Source organism: Gopherus evgoodei, chromosome 8 (assembly GCF_007399415.2).
Source record: "Gopherus evgoodei ecotype Sinaloan lineage chromosome 8, rGopEvg1_v1.p, whole genome shotgun sequence".
NCBI classification, from domain to species: domain Eukaryota; kingdom Metazoa; phylum Chordata; order Testudines; family Testudinidae; genus Gopherus; species Gopherus evgoodei.
The window spans coordinates 31,277,504-31,299,959 of NC_044329.1; the positions used below are offsets into that span (position 1 = coordinate 31,277,504).

The following is a 22,456-nucleotide window of genomic DNA, read 5'->3' on the forward strand; positions in this document are numbered from 1 at the left end:
GATATTAGAAAGACGAGCTGGGTGAGATCTTTTATTGGACCAAGTTGATCCAATAAAAGTATTCTCACCCACCTTGTCTCTCTAAGACTGTTATAAATTTCCATAATTGATAATGTTAATGCATTATTGACAGCTAGTCAGAAAATAGCACTAGGGCTCAAAATTAACACAATTTCCTAAAGCAAAGTCACACCCTATAAAGTTTCTTTGGTTCATGATGAAAAACATTATTGAACTACTTATGCACTGTTTACAGTGAAAGGGTTATTTTTTTAAACTGCATTTATTCTGAAGTTATCTGGCTTAACTTTTGGATCTCATGAGTTTCAGCCCAGCTTGGCAGTATTTTTATCCTGATGATGCTGGTAACTGAAAATGTGGCATAAATAGAATCAGTTGCATATTTCATTTTGATTAAGTCTGTTTGACAGGGATTTGTATAACAGTTTATGTAACCTTAGTAGAGAATGGGAGGCATGACCTAGTGGTTAAAGTACAAGGCTGGGCATCAGGAGGCTGGCACTGCCATAGACTTGCTGTGTGATCTTAACCAAAATTACTTAGCTTCTCTGCCTCAGCTACCCTATGTAAAATAGGGAATCATGCTTGTTTACATCAGAAGGATATTGTGAGCCTTGTTTCACTAATGTTTTAAAACACCTGTAGTGGATTTATACTAGGAAAGTAAAACAAAAACCAAGTTGTAAAGGTTTAGTTTTTTACCACAATGGGGGGCAAAAAAGTAATTAAGAGACAATGATAGGGATTTGCTTCTCTGTGACGGTGGGAGTGCAGCAAAGTAACAGTTATCAACTTTCATGTACATTTGGCACATGGATAAATAATTATTATATAATCTATATGTGTGTATCATGCTAACTAAAATCTCACCATTTGCATGCACAATTTAGGAGATACCTTGAAGTCCTGAATTTTCTTTGATTCATAATTTAAAGTACCCTTTAGCTCAAGTATAAAATATCCCTAGCAAAAACCCTTTGCTTGTTTTGATGTCTCAATATAGTTTTGAGACAAAGTTCTGTAAGTATGTAATTTTGGGGGACTTACAACTCAATTGCATCCTCTCTCTTGCAAGATACCCGAAGGGAATTTTTATAGTCGCTAAGTTTCAGGCATCTCCGGGGAGACTGTATTTGTTGAAGTGGTGAAGCTGAAATTCACTTTGGGCCAATCAATGTAGAGGTTTTTCCTGGAAGGTATGAAATTTGTTCCTGTGTGTAATGTTCAGGACTCATTTCCTGAAAGTTAAGGGAAGCTGAGATGATTGAGGTAACTGAAGAAGAGAATTTGTTAACTTCTATAATTGTATGTTCTGAGCTGTCATAGCAGCTGCATAGCAATCACCATTGATTTTGTAACTGACCAAATTCACTGAAGCGATATTTTTGAAAGCTAGGATCTATATTTTTCAGAACGATTGAATAACTGCCTGTTCAGTTTCTTATACAAGCAAACATCAATAGAAATGTTTACGAGTATCTTGCATACGTAATTGGTTCAGTATTTAAAAACAATGTGTGTATTCCCTGAAATATTTATGAATGAAAGTTAGTTAAGAGTTAGCATTGTGTAATGCTTAAATATGTAAACCCAAGTAGCTTTACAATAAGTTTTAAAGAGTAGTTACTGCTGTGCCTAATGCAAAAAGATAGGTAACATATAAGACTGACCTAAAAGGTGAGAACTGAGTTAATGTACAGCTTGTTTGCATGAAAATGTATTTATGGTTACTAAAGGTACTATGTAAAAATGGCATTTTCTTACCTGCTGGCAGCAGACGGGTTGTATATGCAGTGATGATTGCATCCTGAGTACAGTAAGCTTTAGTCTGTCATTCATGTTTGCATATTGGCTCTGCAGTGCTATAAGCGGGTGATCTGGATTCTTCTCTAGCTGATGCATCATAAAAGGAAAGCATTCCCATTACTTACCTATGGTGCTTTAGAAGGACTTGGAAGGGGGCAGTGGCAGAAAAGGGGGAAAATTAAATCATTTCATGGTACTGATTGCTTGGTGGAGTAGTGATGGAGACCAGTGTCCTATTAGTCAGCAAATTGGCTTTTGCCTATCCCTCTTTCTAGGGGGTATGTGAGGGCTGCCAGACGCAGAGTCAGGCATTGGCTTCCACCTACCCATCCTTGGGGTTGTGATTTTTGTTCTGGGTTATTGATGGCATCAGTAGGGGTTGTTTCTGGGTTAGCAAATGTATCAAACAGAAGTGGTGTTTCCCAGTGTGGTCTGCACCAAGCTGATTGTCTGTCAGGCTCAAGTAGGAATTTTTCTCTTGATTGCTTTTCTTCCATGTTGTTGGGCCCTCTCATGGCCACTGGGTTCTGAAATAATCAATTTGAACTATTGGGTATAACTATCTGGATAACAACTGGAAATCACCTGTTCCCAAATAAGCTTGCAACCAGTTCACTGAAGGTGAAATTCACATCTTTTTTGCAGAGCTTTTAAAAACGTGAGTTTTTTTATGCACATTTGTGTGAAAAAAAAAAAAAAAGGCTTCATGGTTTGTTTTGTTAATTCAAAAGTTCTCCTCTTCTGGAGAAAATAAACTCATTTGCAAGTAGAAGTTAGACATATTCTTAGTGAAAAGTGATAGCATGATGAAGAGTTTTTGATGTGGAAAAAAAATCTGTGTTCACAAAAACAATTTTAAGGTACGAGGTGTCACCTGAAACAAATTGGTCAAAATTTCAGCTCAGTGTTTCACTGAAAAGTTTTCAACAGGTCTGCACATATCTTGTAATTCTTTTGTTCTAAGGTGAAATCTCTAAAGCTACATTCAGTTTTGATCTCTTGCTGCATGTTTTTTATAGACATGAGAGGAAATTGCAATTAAAGTGACCTCTTCGCTGCCTCATTCACTGTTTCACTACGTCCTGTTTGCTCACTTTAGACTCAGCTTTATAATGACAATAATACTCAACGTTATTGATTAATAATTATTTGGTAGTATGTAACATCAAGTCTTTTGGAAATATCCCCATTCTTTACGTGTAGCCACTCAGCTTTTCTTACAGTTGTTTATTTGTAGTTAAGAGGGCTGGCTCTATAGTTTTCGCTGCTCCAAGCAGCGCACCGAATTGCAGCCGTGGACTGCAGGGGCAGTCCATGTGCCTTTAGGGCGGCAGGCACATTTCCGCGGCGGCGGCAATTCGGCAGCAGTTTCTATGTTTAGCTGAAGCTGCCACAGACAGCTAAACATAGAAGCTGCTGCCGAATTGCAGCCACCGTGGAAATGCATGTGCTGCCCTAAGGGCACATGGACTGCCCCCGCCATCCGCGGCTGCAATTCGGTGTGCAGCTTGGGGGCAAAACAACAGTGACTGCCACCCCTTGCAGATTGCTGCCCCAAACACCAGCTTGGAATGCTGGTGCCTGGAGCGGGCCCCGGTAGTTAATGTAGCACTTTCGCCAAAATTTTCCTAGAAATAGTTCTCCTAAATAAAATATCAGTTAGTTTGAGCTACAGATACATCAGACTTTTCATTTCATTGGTGTTGTTCAGTTGAAAATGAGGACAGAAATTGGCTCAGCTCTTAATATCTGGAACTTCTGCTGCAGATAGGCATCTCAAAAGTTTTCCATGTTTGTTAAGTGGGTCTCTCTGCAGAGTTCACATTTACTTAACTTTTGCTATCAAATAATAAATGTAGATCTCTATTGTTTCCTTATCCATATTTTACTTTCTGGACATGTGTGACTCCTTTCAGTCTCAAACATTCCCCTCAGAACAATTATGCTAGAAAAGCAATCTTACTCCTGTCAAACAAACAAATGAAACACACCACAAAAACAAAAGCAACCCAACATGTCAACAAAGAATAAACCTAGATTGATTTAAATACAGCATCTCACTTGGTAAAGAAATATAGGCGTTCTTTGCAATTTTTCATGCGTGGAGTCAACAAGTATTCACAGACAAGTGTCCGTGGCATTAAAAAACACTCCAAACTTAGCTGAAGGCAGGTTAGCATTTTATCTCAACTGGTTTGTCATTTGTGTGTGAAGTATATTGGTAAACAGCGAAGGCATCAAAAATACTGAAGAGGCCTTTGGGCATGAGAGAGTAATCAAGAAAACCAAGGTGATGGAGACTTCTGCTATTAAAGCTGAGAAAAGAAGAGCTTATTGTTTCAAAGAGGATTTATTTCAAAATAGCATTGACTTATTTTTTCCTTTTCATAAGAGAATATTTTACTTTCCAGAATGCAGGGACATTCTGCTTCCAGTGATTACAAAAGAACTGAAAGAATTACTAGAACAAAGGGAAGAGCAACAACTTCAACTTCAAGAGAAGAAGTACTGTGTAGAATTACTCAATAGCATTCTGGAGGTCCTCAGCTATCAAGATGCAGTAAGTATTGATGAAAATGTAGATGGCTCAACCCTACGGAGGCTGAGATGATTAAGTTGTAAAATATTGATGCTGATGAATCTCATTTAAATGCTAAATAGAAGTTGATAATAAGTTCAACTCATGTATATTTCAGCGGTAATATTCTATAGCAGTGAGGGTGTGAAAGGTGAAATACTAAAATCTAGGGCTTTTTTTTTTTTCAACTTCTGTTTAATATTCCTTGAATAGTCAGATGTTGTAAATCAATCTCCATTTATACCAGCTGAAGCTTGGGCCTGTCTAAATTAATTTGTTGAAGTTCATCTTAGATTAAGGTTGTGAAATATACTAGAATGTTACCTAATATTTATTCTAAAGTTCATATTTTACCTATTTATGTAATATTTTCCTCTCTTCTAAAATTATTTTTTTAATATTTACTAAATATAGAAAAAGTGGTACTTACATTACATATATTGAACAAAGCTTTCAAAGAAAGAAAGATTCAGCTTCATTTACTGTCAATTAGCATCCTCCTATATTTGGGTTTCACTGAAAATGATGGTTCTGCTTGTAGTATAATGGGACATTGCTTTGGTATAGGATCTATTTTTTGAAGTGAAGTTGCTGCTTTTCTGTAATCATTGAACTCTTGTTCTCTAGCTGATTATAAACTCTGCAAAGTGTTGTTTTCTGATGCACTGTGTGAAGAATGTACAACAGCTAGTTCAGGTTAAAATGCAAGTGGAGTACTGTACCTTACTTTAGCTGTACCTGTACTCCTTAATTAAGAGCACACTTGGATGGGCTCCTTAATGTTCTGTGATGGCTGTCTGGATATACAGGAAGGATTTGCTGTTGCTTTGGAGGCTTCTTATGGAATGAGCACATAGGTACTTGAGTTGGGAGCACCGGAGCCTCCATCGGGCATAGATGCTTTAATCTTGAAGAGTTTGATGTTCTGTTAGATTAATCTCTGTAAGGCTACATCCTACAGTACATACCACTGGCAAAAATGTGTGGGATATGCATAGCTATACATTGCAGTAGAAAGCGGGCTGCATCCAGTCTGCGGTGGGTAACTACATGTGTCTGTGAAAGGTTCTGGCAGAGGGGATGCGGCAGGGAAAGGCTTCAGCAGCTCCTAGCTGCCTATTCCCTGTGGGAGCCTTCCCCCACTGTCGGAGCCTTGCATAAAGCTGCTGGAGTCTTTCCAAGCTGCTAGAGTCTTTCCCTGTATCAGGGAAGGGTTCCAGCAGTGGCGAGGCAGCCAGATCCTGCTCTGCTAAAAATACCAATGTGGATGCCGTGGCTTGGACGAGTAGAGAACTGTGTAGGATAGTTCTCAAGTATTTACCTATAGCTTTCAGCAATGTTTTAACTCCACTCACCTAAGCCATGCCTTGCTCTCTACACTGCTATTTGTACCCATGCTAGAGGGCCTACATGAGTGTGTACACTACATGTCACTGAAAGAAGAGTGCTGTGTAGACGTGCCCTCAATGATACAGTGATGCTTCCTGGGGGCATCCAAGGTCATTAGGTACCTCGCTACACCTTCCCATAGTGTGAGGAAGCCTTGTCTGTGCCTACTGTGGGTCAGTTCACTAACTTCACCACAACACAAGCACTATCACTAGGCTTAGACAGGCCCTGCACACTCCCTTTACAAGTTAACAATATATGCACACACCAACTCGCAAGTCCTCCAAGAGTCCCACTGGAGTGCCCAGCCCCCTATCCATTGGACACTCCCAAAATTCCCAGATCCTCTGCTCCCAGAGGAACCATATACCCAGCTCACCAGTTACACCTTAGATCACAGCTCACTTAACACACAGCACTTTGATACACTGACAGTAACAAGAAGTAGTTTATTTAACAAAGAACAGAAATTTGAGAAGAAGCAAGTAGAATGAATGGAATCAAAAGGTTACTGTGACAAAGTTCCTCCTCTGCCTTGGTGGGTCCTGCGCTTATAGGCAGTTTTGCTCGCCTCAGAGATTCACGGCAGCCCTCAGTTTGGCCACTTTTGCTAGTGGCTCAAATCTGCCATCCACTCAGCTAATCTCATTGCTGGCCAGCATGGAGGAAAATGAAGAACAATCCCCACAGTCTCTGTGTCCCACATAGTGGGTCAGGGACAGGTCAGATCCCTTTCCAATTTAGACCTTCCCTTCTGGTGTTTCTCACAGACCAGGTCAACTTCTCCTGCATCCAATCAGGAGTTGGGGGGAACCCAGGCTCACCCTCTACACCAGGTTCCCGACCAGGGCCCTGTGGATAGCAGCTGTCTACAATGTTCCCTCTATCAGCTGCTTGACAGCTACAACTCCCTGGGCCACTTCCTCATGGCCTTTCCCCAGCACCTTCTTTATCCTCACTGCAGGATCTTCCTCCTGAAGCCTGATCACTCTTGAGCTCTTCACTCCTCTAGCAGCACCCCTTCTCACCCCTTGCACTGCCCCCTACTAACTGATGGGAGGTCCTTTTTAAACCAGGTGCCCTGATTAGCCTGCCTACCATAATTGATTCTAGACAGTTCTTAATTGGCTCCAGGTGTCTTGATTAGCTTGCCTGTCTTAATTGGTTCTAGCAGGTTCCTGATTGCTCTAGGGCAGCCCCTGCTCTGGTCACTCAGGGAACAGAAAATTGTTCATCCAGTGGCCAGTATATTTGCCTTCTACCAGACTTTTGTACCCCACCTGTCTGGGTCTGTCACAGTTACATATAAAATAAAATCATAAAACACTTTCTAAAGTGTGAGCATAAATAACATGATAGTTCCCTGTCTCACAAAGCTCTCCCAAAGTTTCTCTCCCAGGGTCTAAGAGCCAGACTGAGTGTGATGATCTTTTCATAAGACAAGACAGCTGGCAGCTCTTCCCCTTGGTGAAGGACAACTGGGTGTAAATCTGCACCCCCACATATAGTTCCAATGATTCATTGTCTTCATTTGTAAAATGGGTTAATCTGCTGCTCCCTTCTCTCTCCTCCTCCTCTTTCCCACCCCCCAGCCTGCCCTGGAGACTTTGCAATCACTTGATTAGCATTTTGCTTAGGTTGTAAATAGGGGTTCATTGTGAAGTAAACACTACTTTATCTACCCGTCTATGTACCTTAGCATGTCTTGCCTGAAAGAAACTTGTTTATCACCTTCTGATGACCAGCCCCAAGTCACAGACCTTGAGAACATATTCGTCTGTATATATTTACAACTCCATACATATTATCTGTACAAACATTTCATCATAATTATGAGGACCAGCATAATACATGCTTACAGAAAAGACCTAACATGACATTCTTTAGTGGACTTGTATTGTACATATCAAACCCAGGGCATCCCTGTAACACTTATGAACTCCTGTACTCTCTGCTAGTTGGCACCAAGAGATTCCTGAGTCACAGACTCTGGGGATAAAGACAAATTTATTTTACTCTGATTTTACCTTCTCATATTTAATTGGGGCCATATCCCAATGACACAATCATCACTGTACATTGGTTGTATAGTTCTGTAGTTCTCAAAGTATGATAGGCATTTTAGGTCTATTTGTAAAGGTGAAGAGTTTCTATAATTTCAGGAGGTTCTTATTCTCTCATTCTCATTTACTTCATGGAGGAGCTAAATGATAGTTGGGTTTGTGGAAAAGCATGAAATGATAAGAGGGAATTATCAAAGGAGATGGTGAATCTTTAGTAGATTAAGTAAAGCAGGGGGTTACAGGCTTGTGAAACTCTATGGTAAGCAGAACACAAGAATGAAAAGGGATGGGTAAATGTTTTGCACAAAATTATTACATATCTCAAGTAATATATTTTAAATAGGTTCATTTTTTCAAATTTCATCACTCATTTTCAGTTCTAGAATGCTGCCCTGTTAAAGGTGAAAGAGCTTATGAAAGTAATGCTTAAAATTTACTAATATGCCCATTTTCAAAGAGTTTAGGAGATGATAAATCTGGGGTCTCTTGTAAATCCTTTTGAAGTATATGTAGTTAATGCAAAAGCTATTTTCCTCTCTAAGCCTTTTATTTCATTTTGAAATAGAGAAATGTTGAAGTATTAACAAAGAAAGGTGAAACTTTAGAACATCTGACTTGTTAACATTTCATTCTGATTTTGATAATAGAGCTAAAATTTCAAAATGGTTTTCAGATTCCTCTCTTGAAACGGAGTTCATTCCAGAATACTTTGCCAGAAGTTGGGAATGGGGATGGATCACTTGATGATTACCTGTTCTGTTCATTCCTTCTGGGGTACCTGGCATTGGCCACTGTCGGAAGACAGGATACTGCGCTAGATGGACCTTTGGTCTGACCCAGTATGGCCATTCTTACGTTCATGTGCTGAGTAAAAGATGGCTTTCAAAATTTGCATCTTGGAAAGATCTTGTTTTTTATGTGAAATTAGTGTTTTTAACTTCATGAAAATGCAAAATTTGAGGGGTTTGAAAACACTCAAATTTAAACTGATATTTCTGCAGCTGTTCCTAAAACTCAGCAGGTAAATAAACTGCAAAATTGATTAAACAAACATGTTCTTGTTTCAGTGGAATGTAATATTCTATTCTCTTTGTTTTTCCATGTTTACTGAAACTCTGGCATCTGTGAATGCTCAACAATTTTGAAAACTGCTTATTTTAAAGGGATTTTTAAATTAGAAAAATAATTTAGATTTTACTTCAGAATACTTCAGTTCTAAAACCATTTGAATACTAGTGTGCTGCTGAAAGTTTAAAGAGCTGCTAGGTTTTTAAATATTGCCTTATAGAAAATTGATAAGCATGGCAAATTGGTGGCTACTCTTGGCCAGTTTTAACAAGTAAAAATCCTAGGATTGATTACCTTGCATTAGAAGTACCCTGTACAATGTGCACCGCGTTCTGCTCCTTAGACGGGTGGTTGTGACCTGTGCAGATCCTGGCCTTCTCTACATTGGCAGGGTATGTGTAGCTACAGTGAAATGCAGGCTGTGTCCACACTGAAATATATAGCTACATATGGTAATGAAAGGCTCTGGCAGGAGGAAGTAGTGAGGAAGTTTCCAACAGTGGGATGCTGCCATAACCTTTCTTTGCTGTCTCCTCCCTGACAGGGCCTTTGCCTGCTTCTGGGGCTTTTCTCTGTGGTAGGGAAAGACTGAGGCAGTGGGATGCTCCACTGCTAAAATTACTGTAGACAGAGGAAGCATTGTTTGTGTGAGTATAGAGTCATGTAGGGTACATGAGACTTGGTTCTGGCATGTCTTTACTCACTTAAACTGTGCCTGGCTATCTGCACAGCTATTCACACCTGTGTGGTACTCTCCACACCACTGTAAGTGCATTAGAGAGCCCCTGAGACACAAGTGGGTGCTAAGGTTTTTGAAGGCTAGTCCGGTCCTGTTCATTGGTTCTTGACTTCTGTGGCTATTGAGAAGCCTCCCAGTTAGCTATTGCCTTTTAATTCTTCTTGGGCGATAAGTGGGATGCCTTTAGCAATAAAATTATGTTTATCCAGTTCTCATTTTGATTCTGAATCCCTGCAGAGTTGAGGTTGGGACAATATAATTTGGAGCAGATATACCTCAAGCTCTACCTTCTGCAGACATGTGGAATGTTGTTTCACCGTATAGCCACTGAGTGCCTTCTCAGCATTGCAGAATAATTCATGGACAAGTGGGTGGGTTAAATACATCTTTAAAAAAAAATGCAGTGAATGCCTGTACTCAGCAAGAAAGTCTCTACTCATCCATTTTTTAGTCATTTAAATATTACCTAGAAATAGAAACACCATCTTTATAAAGATCAACAATCAATATGTCCTGGAGGCAAACTTAGATACTTGGGAATTTTAGGAGATGTTCTATTTCTCAGAATTGAAAAGTCAAAAATACAGAATCAATTTTTAAAAATAATATTAATGATAGTTTTAGCAATGGGTTTTAAAACTGATTTTAATCTTTAGATACTATTCTAAGGGGTTTTTACTGTTTAAGCACTGCCAGTGTGCTTCAAACAATACAAATTAGAGGTTCAATGACATAACAGTCCAGACAAAAGAGAAAATGTGTCTACACAGTGTATGAGATGCTCACAACAATACACTCAGTGTATATTTTAATAATAGACTTGTGGTAGCATTTTTACATATTTTTCTTTTCACACATGGTTAAAATAATAAAGTATGATTTTAATATTTCTTACTGGTAATTGTAATTTATCACTTCTAAGAATTGGCTCAGCCTTCAGGTGAGATCATGCCACTTAGAGACATCTAATTATCTAAAAATGGAAATGAAAACTACTAAAAGTGCCATTCTTTACATGGATGAGCAGGATCCATTAATAATTATCCAAAATAAAATATTATTGAGGAAATACCTGAAAGCGAGCAAAGGGAGGACAGCCTTTCCTTTAAACACTGCACACAAGATTTGCAGAATCATCAATATCTATTTTTAAAAAAATATGCTTGATATAAATAAAAAATCAAATTTATCTTACAAAGGATCAGATCCTGCAGCCATTGCTCCTCCCTCTCTTTACTCAAAAAGTAGTCTTGTTGATTTAGATGGGACAATGTCACGTTCCAGGATGCAATCCAGACCAGTGAGGGGTTGTCACCGCCTGTCCTGCAACCTTGCGTGCCTCACAATACTTTGCTCTTGTGTTTCTGAAGCTGGGCTGCTCACAAACAGCCAAGAGCATGTAGGTCATATCCTGAGTGTTTGTGTACAGCTACAGCCCTGGTCCAACAACCCTGACCCTATCAGCCTGTCAGCAATACACCAGCCATATTCTGACTTCCAGCAGCCTTGGTTATTACGTGTAGGGTGACTGCAATGCACTCTCAGTCCTGAATTTTCCCAAAAATGTGTTCTGCGCTGTTCAGCCCTCTCTGGAGCAGTGTGGATATTAGATGCCCAATCCCCTGTAAGGGGTCAATATTCAACAGTTGACTACTTCAGCACGAGTTACTAAACAATTCAGTTTAAACACAGCACTGGATTAGTTTTGATTTAAAAAAATATCAAACAAGTTTATTTAACTACAAAGAGATTTTAAGTGAATACAAGTATAAGGTATTAAAGTCAGAAATGGTTACAAGAGAAATAAAGATGAAAACACATCCTAGTAGCTAAAATTTAACAACCCGGCTTGATTCAAGGTAAAGTCCTTACCACATGTTTTCAGCAGCATTGCTAATCAAATTTTCTTGTCAGGATCCCTCCCAAAAATCAAAAGGCTGGTTCCTTTGTCATCTTAGTTGAGAGAGAAAGAGAGAAAGGAAGATAGGGAAAGATAACCTGGGGTATTTTTGCCCCTCATTTTTATAGTACAGTCACCTTTTAAAATGCTTTTTCCAGAGCGTTACCCCTAGATAAAGTTCCTTCCTTCTATGATGATGGAGACATAGAGTCTTGTGGTGATAGAGGTTTCATGATGTTGTTTACTAAAATGCAGATCAATCTGTTCTTGCACCCACTTCCTTGCCAAAGAATGGCTCCTTGACCAGTAATTGCCAGTCAACTTTGACACCTTGTGTCAAAGTACCAGCTTGTCTTTTGCCTTTGAGAAAAGAGTTTACCCCTCTTGCTGTCCCAAGGGCCCTGTTTACTACTGGAGATAAAGACACATTTCTTTGTTTAGCTTAGAGTTGTTTAACAACATCTGCCTAGTCAGGGCTACGTGGGGTTGAATGTATGCTAATCTCACCATAGAGGGGAAATTCATAACTTTACATATAATGTTGCTGCATACGTTTCACCATGATATTATTGATCAGTGAATTATTAGTTTTCAAATGATTTCCCACAAGGCATATTGTGTTCAAAGAATATTACAGTAGTGTGTGGTATTGGGGGTGGGATGTGTATACATGGATGTATTCTGTAACAGAGAGTTGACATGGGGAGGATCAATCACATAAGTAAGGAAATTTTCATTTTAACCCAGAAGCCATTTTTATCAGAAGTTTAGATAGGAAAAAATTGACCTGGTCTAAAACAAGGCATGAATTTGGCTTGATCATTGAAGTATGAGGTTCTGCCAGAATCAAAACACTGCCACTGCTGTCCATCTAAACTTTCATATAGTAAAAGGTGAGGTATCTTATGTTGTTTGTTTGGTGCTTTGATGTCTGGGGCCCAAGTTAACATTGTTAGCTATGAATTTCCTTACTTAGATGTTTGTTTTTACATAGCTACAGTATTCTATTGTTCTTTTAAATTAATGGGTGCTTATGTATGACCTTAGGTTTATCTTGATGATATTTTTATTTAAAAACACAAGGTGGGATTTTCACAAGTGCCTAAGGGTATGTCCACCCAACGACATAAGGGTACATCCACCCAACCAAAAAAAACCCAGCAGCAACAAGTCTCAGAGCCCAGGTCAACTGAATCAGGCTTGTGATGTGGGGCTCATGCTATAGGGCTAAAAATTGCAATGCAGATGTTTGGGCTTGGGCTGGAGCTCAGGTTCTGAAACCTCGCAAGGGGTGGTGGTGGTCTCGGAGTTTGGGCTCTAGCCTGAGACTGAATATCTAACTCCTATTTTTAGTCCCATAACATGAGCCCAAATCAGTTGATCCAGGCTTTAAGACTTGATGCCATGGGTCTTTTTTAGATGTACCGAGTGACACAAAAGCACCAGTTTCATTTATTAGGAAAATGGTTTTCAATTGAACTTCTGCTGGTAAGTCACGCAGGCATTGCTGAATCAGTGACACAGTCACTTAGGCACAGTGTTTTGGTTGTTGTAAATACATGTCATACAGAGCCACATGTACTGAGACACAAGTGACCTAGTTATGCTTCCATTTCTGCTACTAACTCACCAAGATCTTAAACAAGCAGCTTATACTGGGATTTTGTAAAACACCTACTGGAGTTATTTGAGGTTTTCAGAACCAACAGCAGGGGCAACTTACCTGTTTCACTCCAAGTGATGTCAGGAATAAATCAATGGGAACACAGCAATTCATTCTGATAAGAGATGAAATGCAAGTAAGCGTTTTTTGGTCTAACAATGCAGTTTTTTTAGATTTAAGCAGACAGACATAAGCAATAGGTTTAGAACATCCTAGATATTTACTTAAATTTGAAATGGTATTGAGTTAATTAACAGTGGGTTTGCAGTAGCCACTGCTTACCCACCACTGGGGAGAAAAAGTGTCCAGCAAAACATCTATCAGGATGGTTTTAGAGAACTGCTTCAAAGTATACTCTATTATTTAGACTTTTATAACTAACTTCTACAAAATACACAGGTCATAATGACCCCTACTGGATCATTACTTTTTCTAACTTTTAATAAATATCTAATATTAGAGGAGCTGCGACTCAAGGTCTTCCAACCAACAAGGTTTTCAGTCTTACTTTACTTTTTCCCCTTCCTCTTATTTTGATTGGCAGAAACAGGCAACTAGTTTTTGACCTTGCATTTAAAAGCCTGTCTTCAAATTAACATTTAACTATGTGGTGCTCTATTTTATTAATTCATCGTGGCTGAATGCACATAATCTGGTTGCAATTGGCTTAATCACATATTGGGGTACACCTCCCCTCAAATCCAGGGTAATAGTCAGTCACCCAGCTACCACTGACTTTGGAGGTAAGATACCTAATTCCCTTTGTCCCTTTTGAAAATACCATCCATGGATTCTGTGCCTCAATTTCTCTGTCTTTAAAATGGGATGTTGATCCTTGTTTTTTACCTCATAAAGTTACATAGAGATTTGTGGATGGATAGTGCATTGCTAGTATTTTGTATATTTCATTAATAAAAAGATTAATATTTTGCATGAAAAATAAACCTAATAATTACTGAGATAAAAATCCCTTCTACTTCTATCTCTTGGAGGACAAGAATACTAATGCTAACATCGAAGATTAAATTCATTATGTTCAAATATGTTTCCAGCATCTAAAAGGATCAGAAGTTCAAAATCCAGAATTAGGGATATGATGAATGAAGAGCTCCATTTTTGCCTGCTGCTTCTCCTGCTTTGGAATTAAAAAAATAAATAAAGAGCAGTAAAAATGTGACTTTAAATGTTCACTTATTTAACTGAGAACAGCACCACTCATTAAGAAAATTTTGCAGCTGGCTTCAGTTTCTCTAGTTAAAAATTGATCCACTAAAATAGGATTACGCCTAAAAATCTAAACTTTATTTGAATTGCATGGATGTCTAGAGAATGAAAAATAATGCCCTTCTTGACATCTAAAGTGAAGTTGTTTCAAATAATTAGAGTAAACAAGGTATTGATATTATAATACAGTTGCATGTTTCAGCTGCTGTTCCCTTATCTATTACAGCCTCTGCAGCATATGACTCATAGAGATGCTTTTCTTTACTCTGTTTGACATACTTTTCATATAATGCCAAATTCACAGTTACATTTTGTGTATGAAAGATGCATTGAATCTGAAAGATTAAATAAATTGATTGTACTCCCTCACTGCCCGTTAAGGAGCAAGCTTTGTTGTTTTCCTCAGTTATCTTGAAAAGCTGTTTCCTTCTTCTTGCTCAACTGCTTGCAATTGTATATAATTTATAACATTTAATTTGTGCAGTCACTAGGGGTTTTTATAATTGGGCTTCATTTTGTTTCATTTCTTTCTTTCATTTTTGTCCCTTTTTAAAGACATACTTTTATTCCATTTTTCCCACTTTAACACACACACACTCAAAACTGGATTTCCCAGACTTTTTCAAAAAAGCTAATGTTGGTTATGCTAACAGAGTTATAAATCCCTTCCAGCATATAGCCACTGATACATATGCATAATCTTGTTCACATGCAGGTTATCACATGATCATTTCCCCCATTGTGCCATTTTAGCAAATCCATGCACACACTTAGGTAAAAGTGTGTGTGTGCATGTATTCTCGGGATGGGGTGGGAAGGGTAAGTACCCTAGAAATATAGACTAGCCTTGAAAAATTCTAGGTACTCAGATAGCCAGTTAGATGGGATATGATTTTCCCTACTACTTGGGTGTGTCAGGGGCACTAGTGTCTGTAGCATATCTGCAAATATTTGTTTTATATGCTGGCATATCAGCGAAACCATAGGGGGAAAAAATAGAAGAAGGAGTCACAGAAGAGGTTAATACCTAAAATGCTCCATATCAGCCTATTGTGGAGTCTATACTCTAAGAAAACTCTCAGCAGTTTTGATGGGGGCCTGAGGAAAGAGTGTGGAAGCCGGCCCAAAATAAACTGAATTTATAAAAATAAAGGGCACTTCTGTGTCATTTAACTTTGGGACGTTGAGTTGAAACACAGAATTCAGGAAGGCGTGTCTTCCTCTTAGGATCCAATGACCAAACAAGAAGTGGCAGATGAAGATATCCTGTTCTGGTGGTTGAACAATTTTTTTCCAGAACAATTTTTATGGAAAAAAATCATTGTCAAATCAGTAATTTTTCAGAGAAATTTCAACTCAAATGTTCAGAGGAAAAACATGAAATTAAAAATTTTAGGAATTTGCTTTCCAAATAATGAGGATGACCCATTTTCTCTCACTTTAACTCCTTTTCATCGGGACAAGTTGTTGGGGGGAAAGTGAGAAGAAACAACAAAACACGAGAAACAAAATTTTCATTTAACAGTTGAAAAAAAATTTTTTTTAACAAAATGAAAATTGGAAATATTTTTTCTGACACTTGAAATGGAAAAGAAAAGATCCAGTCTAGTCCTTAACCTGGAAGCAATTTGAGGACGCTTGAGATGAGTCACTTCATACTATAAATTGTATAACTTGAAGGTAAAGAGTGTTGTGTACTTCCCTAAAATAACTAGCCATGAGTAATGCTATCATGTTTTCCCATATTATTTCATTTTTAGAGATGTCCATGTGTATTTGGACTGTGGTGGACCAGGTGGGAGGGTAAATGTATTTCTTGGGAAAGACTGGATCAACGGCACATCTGCCTCGAGGGGGCCGGGAGGGACTTCAAAGATCACTTCAGGTTGACTTTTTCTTTTAATCTCTACTTTGGTTTAGTTTATCATGCGTAAAACACATCGGGCGCTGAGGTTACAAATCACCACCTCTCTCTAATTCCATCTTCCCTGTTCAGCCGTGACAGACGTGCTTCCTCTAGGCCCCAGCAAACAGTTGCTGTACTCCAGCAGCAATTTCAAAGCTCCTATCCTGGGAGCAATATCCTCCTACAGTCATGATAGAAGTGGGCATATAATAAAATCAGGTGCACTATTGTACAGCAGTAATTGTACATATCTGTACTGTATTGCATCTGGGAGCTGCATGTCATATATTTAGCTTTTTCCCCCAATTCAGGTGAACAGTGGCAACTTACAATGAGCTCAGCTTCCCGCTTTACACAGATTACTAAAATAATTTAAATGATAAAATGTAGGCTAGAAAAAGACTTAATAGATGAAATCCATCAGCTTCCAGATGCAGGGTTTAATCCCTAGAGAAAGGATGTCACATATAATATAAAATATTAATCTTATACTACCCGTAGAATTTAGATAAAGGGCAAATAAATTCAATTTTAAGCCAGTAAGTCTAAATTTAAATAAAATATTGGTTTACATTAAATGAAAAGAATTTTAAAAAGCTGAAACTTGGAAAAAAATCAATTCAACCCATCCAGTTTAGAAATTGAAAATAGTTGAGTGTTCTATTCTATCCTTCTGCCAGTCAGCATTGTTGCCTTTTGCATGCTGATCTCATGCTCTATTTAGTCTAGTTTTAAATGTCTCAACAAGGGCCCTTTCAACAACATGGAAACCACAGGAGATTAGGGTAGCGAGAGGGATAGCTCAGTGGTTTGAACATTGGCCTGTTAAACCCAGGGTTGTAAGTTCAGTCCTCAAAGGGGGCTTTTAGGGTTCTGTGGCATAAAATCTTTTTGGGGATTGGTTCCCCTTTGAGAAGGGGGTTGGACTAGATGACCTCCTGAGGTCCCTTTCAACCCTCACATTCTATGATTCTATGGACTGTAACCAGACATGGCTCCAGGCCCCAGCATGCTAAGTGCGTGCTTGGGGCAGCAAGCCTCGGGGGGCGCTCTGCTGGTCGCCGTGAGGGCGGCAGGCAGGCTGCCTTCGGCGGCTTGCCTGCGGAGGGTCCGCTGGTCATGCGGCTTCGGCGGCCTAGAGCTGCCCCTGACTGTAACCTAATTAACATATAGGTAAGTGTGTTTTAATGTTCTCTTAAGAGTAAAGTGTCTAATTAGAGATTTCCTATGAGGCATTTTAGAGGGACTTATTCAAAAATAGATCTAACTTTGCACACACTTATTGAGTGGCTAGGGAAAAAGGCTCTTCAGAATACTCTGAAGAAATTCAGTAGCAACATCAGCATGTGACATGCCCTCTGGAAACTTCAGATGTGCCAGCCTAACTGGGAAGTCTGCCAAACAACCAGATGCTAGTGTTGGCAAGATACCTACCCCAGCATGGCATCTGGCACTGTAATTGCTAATCAAAGAGACAGGATGAGTGTTACAATGTGTTTAGGTAAGTGACATTAAGTACAAAGGTATTGTTTGTAATTTAATAAAATGTGAATATATTAAATAGTTTTAACTTTAAGGCCTAAGTGGGTTATGATATTGTTTTAGTGCTGGTTCATTGTTTTATTACTAAACATCACATTGGAGATAAGTAAATTTAAAGAACAATAGCAAAGCGCAACAAAGGAAAAATGTAAGGATCAAAGGAAAGGAATGTGCATCCATGAGGCAGCAGATACAGAATGTTTTACCAAGTTGAGAAGGGGCTTGTTAGTGGAGAGGGCACGGCGCTTTGTTACGTATATGAGGATTTGGCTCAGCCAGAGTTTTTCCAGACTTCTGGAAATGTCCAGTTCACACTGCTGTTACTCAGTAGAGTAAGACCTTCATTAATATTGATTAGGATTGTATAATCTCAGTAATATGGGTACTAATTTGGTAACAGCGTGTGTTCCAGGAATGGGCTGGACCATGTGACAGACTGATGTTTCTAATAATGAAAATAGGTTTAATAGGGGCCAGCCAGCTTTTTTCTGCTAGGTTCTTTAGCCTGATGAGCAAGCAATCCTGGGAGCATGCTACTGTAGGATGGCTGTCGATCTCTATGGGACAGGCAGGGCACAGTCACATCATTTAATTCATACATATCCTCTCTGTCCATCTTAACATTAAGTAGCCTTGATTATATTTAATAACAGCATGTCTGTACCTGTTCAGAGTTTCCATGACAGAGTACAAGTTTAGGCTGAAGTGATTCTAGTATAAAGTTAAAACTTAGCATAGGTAATTTGAACATTTCCTATTTAATCTCCTGGAAATCTGCTTATTATTGGAATAGCAATAGCTCCTCCTCATTATTTGCATTAGACTAGTGCTTAGAGACCCATCAGGATCAGAGCCCCATTGTTCTAGGCACTGTACAGATAAGAAGAGAGTGTCTGCTTAGAAAAAAATATAATATACTGGTAATTAGACAAAAATGGTGAGAGGGGAAACTGAGGCACTGAAGTGATTTGCTCAAGGCATGTAGCAGACCGATGGCAGAACATTCCTGGATATGCATAAAATAGGTAGCCTGAGTGCTTGCTTCTGAGGACCATTGGATCCCCTAGAGCAAAGGGCCTAGAACTCCAGAGTTAAGCAGTAAAATTAAACCAAGAAATAATTGCAGTATAGCAGCCATTCTGCAAGTGAAGTCAGACATCACTAATAATGCTCTTATAAAGGCTAGTGCCCCAAATCACCTTGTGAACCAAACTGAGTTAAGTCAGCAAAAACATATTTCCTTGCACCTTTGTAACTTGGAAAAGTTTCAATATATTTTAAATTCTAAAAAACGGGGTATTTTGCAGAAATAAGATAACGCTTGTGTGGCTGGAGGGGCACAGTGAGGTTGCTCAGTCAGGGCAAAATGCATAGAATGGGGCAGATGATCCCCAAAACCAGTGGTTATTCTAATACTTAGATTCACCAAGGCAGCGACAAAGCAGCTTCTACAACACCTTCCTGGTGACCAAGAAGCCAAAACACAGTTCTCTTAAAGCAACCCAGCCTATGGACTCCCTCCCAGACAGCCAAGTCAAATATTATGATTACTGAAAATCTTGTTCATCGTAAAAGAAGTTCTACCAATCCCAAAGGACCAGACACATTACCCACCAAGTTAATGAATACTCCAGGGTTACATGATAAAGTGAATTTGTAAATAAACTTTTCACCTCTGTAGATTTGAATTCAATCTCGGCCTGGGACAGAAGTGAATTGTGTCACAGATTGCATAACACTGATAGCTGGAAGTATCTGCTTCAGAAGCCATTTGTTGCTTTCCTGCAGCTGCCGTTGGCCGGGAATGGCGAACTGTGGCCATTGGGAGCTGCAGGTGCCCGTGCCTGTGGACAGTCAAAGTAAACAAATTATCTCGTGGCCTGTCAGCAGATTATCCTGACGTGCCGCATATTGCCCACCACTGCTCTAGAGGAAGGGTGATGATTGATTTACTACAATGACCTCATTTACAAATTGCCCAGGCTGTTGAACCAAGACTCTAAGGCCTATTTAAATAACAATTAGATGTAACAATCATAACTTGATTATAAACTATCATCTTCAACTATAATCTATGCATAAGATTTACATGCATTTTAACTCCATGTTAATTTTGAAGCATCTGCATTGTTCCTCTAAGATCATTAGCGATGAAAGCAATTGTCAAGGCTGATATGTCACTCTGGTACTTTGAGTGCAGAAGGTGGGGGCCCACAAGGATTCTAAAAATTAATAGTGGCCACTCTAACCTTGGGAGTTTAATACCAGCCTACAGCTTTTCTCTGACTTGGATGGTAGATGCTGCCACCTAACACATGCAAACCACCCCCAACACTTTAAGAATCCAGGAAGGAGCACTTGGGAATTCCTTCCTGTGGGGTAACCGCAAGCCTCTTCACAATCCTACTCCTCCCCCTCCCAGAGGGAGGGGGAGGAGGAGAGCTGATAAAGAAAACAAAGGAAATCTGCTGCTGCCACCAGCTAATTAAACAACATGTGTACAAACCTCTTAGGACACACACACACAAAACCCCAATCCTGTTCTTAAAAAAGATAAATTTTATTAAAACAAAAACAAAAAAAATATATCTGGAACTTAGGCTATTGGGCTAGATTTAAAATAAGCAAATATAATAATTAAGCATCAAAAATGGTTTTCTTGAGGTCTACTTTAATAGTTACAAGCAAAACAAAAGCATTTGGGGGTTAGCACAGAGGAGTCCACAAGCTTTACAGAAATAAAAGAGATAAACTTAATCACACCTTTCTAGACATTTTCCGATCTACTTACGTATCTGGGGTTTCAAATGAAGTAGTTTTAGGTATGATCTGGTGATTTTCATACCTGGTTCACAGCTTTTTACAGCATAGCTTCAGCCCTGTTTTGCTCTGTCCCCTCTCCTTGGAGAACGACACAGACAAAAGGAAAGATTTTTTCCCAATTTTGAAAAGTTCTAGCCCTCCCATTGGCTTTTTTCATCAGGTACCCACACACTTTCCTTTACCTATGCGTGCAGTGAGACTTTTTAACCCTTTACAGGTAAAGCAAGTAGAGAACAGCTACCAAGAGGGATTCTATAGCCAACTGGCTGACTGGGTGTCCACAAAAGAGAGCTACCCTCCTCCCCCCCGATTAATCACCGAAATAGTTGACTAATTCTACATTTTCCACAGAACCCAGTTGTTTAACTCAAACACTAATAGATTTCCTTGCAAACTCTAAAAAATTCATTTTGTACTCAGAATAAGTATTGCAAATTCACGAAGGATATGCTATATTTTCATAGTCATCAAACCTGGTTTAAGTGCAAAATGGAACTAAGCCTTGACTATGGTGTCATAAACAGCCGCTCCTTAATAAGCAATCTCTTATTGTGCATTATTCTAGGTAGTATCAATGATGCTGCAGCCCATACTGAAATGTATTAATGGGAAGAGACTGGATTGTGAGGGCATTTTGTTCTGCTCCCTTCTTTAGGAAAGGAATCATGAGGAAGAAACGAGGAAAGCATTTATAATGTCAATTAGTGGCTAACTCTTTTTGTCAGTGACTGATTTTTTTTCAAGTAGAATTTACTCCAAGTCTTTTCCCCTATAGTTTTTATCAAACCATTTAGTGTCAGTTCACTATTAGTATATCTACAACTATGATAAAATGTTTCACTATTTCTTCTTTCTAGGGCCTCAGCTCTACCTAATTCAGTTTTAAAATGTCCTTTTACAGTACATGCCTTGTTGTGGCCTGCCAATTCCTTTGTTTCCAAGTGCTTCCAAACACATTGTTTGAAAATAAACAAAACCAAACCAAACCCCCAAAACTAAGTGTACATTCCTACAGGTTAGGAATAAACAGAATCCTCTGCTGAAGGATTTGCCTCAGACGGTTCTGAGAAAAGAGAGTCAATAATTGTAAAGTCCTGTAATTTAATGGACTGCAGGAATGACTCAAGGAAAGCATTCCCAAGTGCAGTAAAATAAAGCAGGCGTTTAAAAAAAAAGCCGTCCTGAGGTTTCAGCATGCAAAGATTTGGAGAAAGTTTAGGTTTTTTTCCCCAAAGATATTATAGGAAATTTCCTTACATATCACATGGTGATCATCAGTTTCGTAGTATTTCAGTTTTTTCAGACTTCCACCAGAAAGTAAATTTGTGAAGCATTATAATAATTCACCCAAGAAGAAATTAAGCTGTAAAAACATGGATGGCACAGTGAATACAATAACAAGCTAAAAATAAAATATTTCATAGATTGAAAATCCTTTTGAGAACTGACAAAATAATTCCTTACATTTTTCTGGAATAAGCATGAGACAAATTACTACAAAACAATTTCAGCCTATATATATGGATGAACAGGGAGGCATGTTATTGACACGTAAGTCAGTAATACTGCAGCTTTTGGAACAACTGTGGTTTTGTTCAAGAGAGGTGTGATGGTGGCATTTTTCGATTCGGATTAGTGCCCCATGATAGATGAATAATTAAAATAATGCAATAGATGAAATCAGATTATTAAAATGTTGAGTTAGGAGTTGTGTGAAAATATGCACTATAACAT

At 38.8% G+C, this 22,456-nt stretch overlaps 1 protein-coding gene across 1 annotated transcript in view; it reads left to right on the plus strand.

Moving 5' to 3' along the window:
- The window catches only part of DOCK2 (dedicator of cytokinesis 2), a 525,760-nt gene that overhangs the window by 192,592 nt on the left and 310,712 nt on the right, over nt 1–22,456 (plus strand). Inside the window, exon 26 of the mRNA XM_030573060.1 lies at nt 4,239–4,387. Within this exon, the coding sequence (XP_030428920.1) occupies nt 4,239–4,387 (149 nt within the window). The remainder of the gene's footprint in view (nt 1–4,238; nt 4,388–22,456) is intronic.